The sequence below is a fragment of the Chrysochloris asiatica genome, unplaced genomic scaffold (genome assembly GCF_000296735.1).
Source record: "Chrysochloris asiatica unplaced genomic scaffold, ChrAsi1.0 scaffold00071, whole genome shotgun sequence".
Taxonomy (NCBI): Eukaryota; Metazoa; Chordata; class Mammalia; order Afrosoricida; family Chrysochloridae; genus Chrysochloris; species Chrysochloris asiatica.
In genome coordinates this window covers 1,740,350-1,747,334 of record NW_006408589.1, presented here as the reverse complement: position 1 = coordinate 1,747,334, position 6,985 = coordinate 1,740,350, and the positions used below count along the sequence as shown (strand labels likewise).

Genomic DNA, 6,985 nt, shown 5'->3' with positions numbered 1-6,985 from the left:
TTCCCTCATGCAGGGATCCTGGCCCGTGATATTCAGTGCTGGGTTTTTCAAGTGGTCATGTTATCTCAGTTCTGGCGCATTGTAGGAGCTAAGTCAGTTGATAAATTAATGCTGAATAAATTAAGGTCAGTTGCAGATTTTAAACGTGTTCTGACCGCGAGACAAGGGGCACGGAATACTTTGAAAGAGGGGTCAAAAGAGATAAAAAATAGTACTCAGCGAACTTCCTCTTTAAATAATCAGCCTTAATTACGCCTTGGACTTTTCAGTTTTGGTGTGATTATAACCCTTGAGGGATCCTCTAATAACAACTCTGCTGACTGCGCCTGTAATTAACTCCTAATTTATTTCAAACAGGGAAAAAAAAAAAAAATAGGCCCCAGCTTCTTCTGGGGCAACCAATTGGAGGCGAGCATCTGTGGCGTCAGCATCAGGGCCAGCTCGGATTGGCTGAATTGGCTCTCCCACTTCCCCTTGGAGGAAAGGTTCAGCTCCAGGCGCGCCCCTCCTCTTCTTCCCCCAAAAAAGTTTGAGTCGCTGCTGCCGGGTTGTGAGAAGAGTCGCGCGTCGGGAACTACGTAGGACAGAGAAGTCATGGCTTCTCCGTCCAAAGGCAACGATCTGTTTTCGTCCGATGAGGAGGGCCCGGCTATGGTGGCTGGGCCGGGCCCTGGGCCCGGGGTCGCCGAGGGGGTCGCCGAGGAGCGCCGCGTCAAGGTCTCCAGTCTGCCCTTTAGCGTGGAGGCGCTCATGTCGGACAAGAAGCCGCCCAAGGAGGCGTCTCCTCGGCCGGCCGAAAGCGCCTCGGCCGCGGCCACCGTGCGACCACTGCTACTACCGGGACACGGCGCCCGGGAGGCGCACAGCCCCGGGCCGCTGGTCAAGCCCTTCGAGACGGCCTCGGTCAAGTCGGAAAATTCGGAAGACGGAGCGACGTGGATGCAGGAACCCGGCAGATACTCGCCGCCGCCAAGTGAGTGAGCTCCGGAACCGGAGAAAGGGGTGCTTGGGGTCCTGGGGGGAGCGGGAATGCTACGCTGGGGATACAGAGACCCTTGGGCAAGCCAACAGTGTGTCTGCTCCTTGCTATCCCGGATGGTATGCGCACCAGCAGCATCTAAGAGACCCCTTGGATCCGTGTCCGAATCCCCCAGCAGTATTCCCTGGGCTTTGAAGGGCGACCCCCAGCTGGGTTTTCTGGCTTGCTAGGTTGAAAGTTTCTCCAGCACTTTGAATTCTGGTAGCATCACATATTTTTTGTTTCAATGTCCACTTTGGTCTCTGCCTGGGGAGTGAGGGGGGCGGGGAACCACGTTTAATGAACGTGGTTTGTAGCAGACACAATGCGAGTGTCTTACAATTACTTTTCAAATTCAACAATCCTACGAAGTACAACCCGTTTTAAAGATCAGTTCATTGAAGTTTAGTCCAACACTGAAAAAACACTGGTCTTTCCCATGGAATCCGTGAGTGTCGAAACCGAATTTCAAGAGATGATGGTGGCAGACACAGATGCTGTGAAGACTTGGTTCTGTGTACTTAAGCGCAGCCAGTACCTCACTCGCTGAGGTTCAGAGCTTCGCCTGGCGCGGGCTCGGCTTGCCTCATCATAATAATTAACAACGTTCCAACTGTCCAGAGAGTTCACAAAGCAATTGTGTTACTTTGTCGCATCCTGGCCTGAAACTTGACATGTAAGGTACAGGGCTTGTGGTTACCCTCCTTTTCAGATGTGGACGCCAAGTCTTTAAGGGGGACTGTACTAGCTTGTCCCAGGGTCACCAACAACTGCTGAAGTGGTCTCTGGGATTTGATGTGCAACCTCAACTACCTTATGATACAGTAGCAGTCTTTGATGGCCCTGGACAGAGAGACTAGGCTGAGTCCCCCACCTGCACCCCATGCCGTACTCAGTGAGACTGGAGGGCTGAGTTCTGGCCCTGGAGGACCTGCTTAGGATCGATCCTCCAGTTTAATTTAGAATCCAATTGTTAGCTCAGGGTCCTTTAGTACTTTGGAGTAAGTATTTCCTATAGCGTTTTTGACTCTTAGATACTAACTTTAAGGCCATATACCTGGCGTCAGTGACTGTCCCCTCAGGCAGAGTCTGTTGGAAACTGAAAGACTCAAAAGGACTAGGAGATTAAGGACTCAAAAGAATTTAAAACTCAAGTTTGCGCAGTGCTTTACAGCACTCTTCCCTGAATTATCTTATCTGATTGTCTTGGTGTAGCAGTGGGCGGCTCTCTCCTTAACCAAGGAGAACACTATTAAGAAGTTCAGAGGAATGGGCACACAATAGGTTTAGGCCGACTAAAAGAGCTAGGGAGCATTCAGTGATCCACCTACCATGTGGCAGATGGTACTTTGGGCACTGGAAAGTTTTCTGAACCACTTTGCTTTGAGGGAATTAAAATTATTTACCCATTTTATGGATAGTGAAAGGAACATTAAAGGACTTAATTTGTTTAACAAATATTGAATGCTCTTGCATCCCTAGGCCTGAGGCCATGCCCTTCAGCAGCGAGTCAGGCCCCACTGGAAGTGGTGTCTGAAGTGTCCCCAGCCCCAGCTTCCTCCGGCCTCACGAGTCTGGGACAGCATTTCCCCACGCAGACTAAAGGTTTTAGCTCTGTACCTGATGGTTTGGGTGAAAACCAACCTTGGGCCCTGAATATGACCTTCTCCTGGGAAATGCCTGAGCTTGTATAGACGGATTTAATTTAAGACAAAAAGGGGGTTGTTGGTGCTTGGGGCCTGGAGGAGGCAGCTGGAGGGAGCCCTGTGGTCTCCAAACTGTGGGCTCTGGGAGCGCCAAGTGACAGGGCCTGGGGCAGGAGGGAGCCACCCGCCCAGGCCTGGTTTTGTTATTCAGAGGAAGTAGGATAAATGCTGTTTTGCTTTCTATAATCGCATCCTTCCTCTGGCTGATTTAGAATGGGGTTGGGGGAAGCACTGGGAGGAAGCCTCAAGCTTTATGGCTTTGATTCACTTGTGAGATATCCCCACTGCCAGAATTTCATAATTTAAATGCAGCGCAAGGAGCGGCCCAAGTGAGGAGATGGCTTTAAAACCCTATCTTTGCGAAAGAGCAAGTCTAAACACAGGAACTAAGATTTCTAGGTCCTCAGACAGCCAGGTTTGTAAAGGGTGAGACATTTACAGGTCTCCATGTCTCAGCCAGTATTGTGAGTTTTTTGCAAAGTAAGTTAGACACCCCTGATATTTTTAGGGGATTACCGTATGCAAAGTCTGTGTATGAAGTAGTTTCTTATCCATCCTTTCCTCAATTTCTGTCGATTGTCTTTTTCTTTTTGATTGCATAACTTACTACCTCTCTGCTTTCATTTTGTGTTTCATAAGCGATGGTTAATAATTTGACACTCGGACAGATCCATCTTTTATTGGAACTGGAGGCTGGGTTGGAACTTGAGCTGTGTCACCTCAAGTATGAAGTGTAAACTCTTCTTTGGGCCACCGAAGTAACTAAACAAGAAATGTGACATTCTCCCCATGAGTACATTGGAGTTACTACTGTGGCTACCACTTGAAAAATTAGCATAGCTCATAAAAGCCAAATGCAGAAAATTAATTGTTTAGCATTCTATCCTCATACCTCTCCCACCCGCCACATGGAGGCAAAAACAAGCCCAAAGTTAGTCGAAGCTGTAAAATCACAAGGGATGTCCCAGTCCTGTGTCTTCCCATAATTGAATCCATTTTAAATATAGAGTCTGGATGCTGTTGACATAACTTTATTTTGCTTGTTACCACTACCCCCTTCTAAATTCTGGCGACAAACTAATCATTTACACGTTTACTCCGAAACCATAGAATGGGGAGAGGAGATGACTAAGATGTCATCACATGCTCTCAATTCAGAGGCAGCCTGATTTCCCCTGACACTTACATTTATGGGCAAGCTAATTTTTCCCTCCTTAGTAAAGTTTATATTACAACAGTACCCAGCCAAGAAACTTTACCCCACATACAGATCTGTAAAATGATGTTCAGGTTTTATAATTTGTAGATGGGGTGGAATGACAGCTGTGTGGTTGTTTATTGCATGGGGCTGCCCCCAAATCCAAAGATCCTGTTAATTCACTGCAGCCCTTATCTGTGCCATTATCCTTCATAAGTAGGTTGAAAGAATCCAGCTTATCTGGGTTCAGAGGGGGGTGCCAAGGGAAACAGCTAAACAAGTTTATAAGGTCTTTTTGATTTTCTTTGTGTGATTTATCAGCATCCAAGGGAAGTGTGTGCATTATCTTGACACCCTTCTATTTTAATGACAAAAGAAATTAAGTTCAGAAGAGAAGGGTTAGTTTTTTATTTTCCAGAGAACACTCAGCAGCCTTCATGTTCCTTTTCCATGATCTGTAAGGCTGTTTATTGTCTATATGGAAAGTGCCATTATACCATTAAATTCCTAATTATGGGGGGATTAAAAAAACATTTTTAAAGCAAGCAACCCTTCTCTACCCCACCCCCCAAAAAAAACCCAAAATGGTTTTGACAAAGTTATCTCTTTGAACTGGAGCCCTCTCCCTAAAATGGTGCACTTCGGCTACTATCCTAAGTGTATTGTTTCAAAGCCACCCGAAGGGGCTTTGAAAGGACTTGGTGATCCTAAATTTATAGCCCTGAAAACTTTGTGGATCACTGTTCTTTCTACCCTGATATACATGAGTTCACTATGAGTTGGAATCAACTGATTTTGTAAACTCTTTTGAAAGATGAAGCAAAATTCATACATATTACTTATCTTAACTAAGTGTTCTCACTTAGAGAGAAGACATGGATGTACTTAATCAAGGATAGAAAAGGTATTTTTTCTTTTGCTAATTGATTTTGTGTTCTCTAGGACATATGAGCCCTACCACCTGCACCCTGCGGAAACACAAGACCAATCGGAAGCCTCGTACACCCTTCACCACATCCCAGCTCCTGGCTCTGGAGCGCAAGTTCAGGCAGAAACAGTACCTCTCCATTGCAGAGCGGGCAGAGTTCTCCAGCTCTCTCAACCTCACAGAGACCCAGGTCAAAATCTGGTTCCAGAACCGGAGGGCCAAGGCAAAAAGACTACAGGAGGCAGAACTGGAAAAGCTGAAGATGGCTGCCAAACCCATGTTACCCTCTGGCTTTAGCCTTCCTTTTCCTATCAACTCACCCCTGCAAGCAGCTTCCCTCTACGGAGCATCATACCCTTTCCATAGACCTGTGCTCCCGATCCCGCCCGTCGGACTCTATGCGACACCAGTCGGATATGGCATGTACCACTTATCCTAAGGGAAGACCAGATCTATAGACTCCGTGATGGATGTTTGTTTTCAAAAGGGTTCCCCTCTCCAAGTAGGCAGTACCTCCTGCAGACCCTGCCCCCGTGCACACCACCCTCAGCGGCCTGGCTGACAGGGCCCATCATATAGTTTGAATTGATGTTCTTTAAGCTGGAGGCACCGAACCCTGTTTTCTTGGTCTGTTCTTCCAGATGTCCCCTTTTCCTTTCACAAAGATTGGCTCTGACAGTTTTTATATATAAGTATATATATATATAATAAAATATAATGCGTTTTTATACAGCTGACGTAAAAATTCAAATTATTTTGAAAGGTAAAATTTATATACATCTATATCTATCTATCTATCTATATGTATACTTTTTTCACCTGTACTTCACCTTCCTAAAAAAGTCCATTTGTTAGCTTTTTTCTTTTTTTTTAGGGGGAGACAAATTGTTTGCTAAAGTGAGTGCAGATTTGCTGATTTTAATGGCATGATTGACTTCTGCTTATGAAAAACAAATATTAGAATTCGACATAGTATGTATGAAAAATAGATGTGGAGAGAGTCCTCAAAGTGAAGGGGACACTTAGCCACATTGTTAAAAGATGGGCTTTTTTTGTTGTTTTGTTTAAAACTAATAAAAGAGGGGATGAGAAGAATATTAAGAACGTCTGGGGGGAGGTAAGGAGGAAAATGGGGATACTACCTAATTCCACTTCAAGGCTGTTCCTTAACTCCATTTCAGATCATTGGAGAGTTGTACATTTAAAGCACCTCAGGAGGAATTGAGGGTTTCTGTGAAATACATATGTCAATCCTCACACATTGCCAAGGTGACCCCCCCCCATGGGGGTGGTGGAAGAATTTTATGCTTTAAAAAAATATATATATATATCTTGTAACCATTGACTATATGCTAAGTGTTCTTGACCACTTGATAGCTCCAGAAAAAAAAAAAAAAAACGATGCTTTCTCTGTATGTGTATCTATTGTAAGTGCTAAAATTATTAGAAAAATTTAAATACTTTTAACATGTTGGGGGCAAGAAGGTAAAGTCATGTTTTGACTTGCTGAAAAAATGGTGTTGTCAAACAGCCCATTTAGCTTCCTAGTATTTCACCTTTCTATCCACCATGCCCCAGTCCTCCTGCAGCTGCCCCAGTATATTTACATCCCTTTGAAAGGGTGCCTTGTACAATTTTATATATTTTATTGAAGAGTTATTTCATATCTCTTATTCTGAATTAAATTAAACGTTTGTTTTATTGCAGTGAAGTTTGTCCAAACTCACAATTATTTTAAGAGTTGCTCTCTGCTCTTTGCTCCAAAATGCCACCCAGATGGTTGGCCTGGTGTTTTATATTATTTTAATGTGAATCAATCAAGAATTGCAGCCAGATTTAGCTAGTGGGGGTGGGGTCAGCTCTGTCAATGAAAATACTGACACTTTGAAATGTTTCCTCCTGCAGCTTGGCTTGTGTTAATTAGAAAAGATGTGGAATTACAAACTAGGGTGTCCATGCACAGGGATCATACTTGCCGAGTTTGAGTTGTAGACAGATGGCCCAGAAAGTATCTTGAACTTGAAATCTACCAGCTAGCAAAACAATGATGAGGAAAAGAGACCTACAGCTTTTTGCAAAAGGAGATGTCATGTTGACTGGAGCGTTCCCTGGGTTGGGGGGATGGATACCTACTG

At 44.8% G+C, this 6,985-nt stretch overlaps 1 protein-coding gene across 1 annotated transcript; it reads left to right on the top strand.

Annotated features, from left to right (window-relative positions):
- Positions 1–533: 533 nt before the first annotated feature.
- LOC102840221 (homeobox protein MSX-2-like) lies at positions 534–5,584 on the top strand. The gene is made up of 2 exons (XM_006864795.1): positions 534–973; positions 4,865–5,584. Exons 1-2 carry the CDS (start codon positions 595–597, stop codon positions 5,287–5,289), a joined length of 804 nt encoding a protein of 267 aa, XP_006864857.1. The 5' UTR covers positions 534–594; the 3' UTR covers positions 5,290–5,584.
- Positions 5,585–6,985: the final 1,401 nt, after the last annotated feature.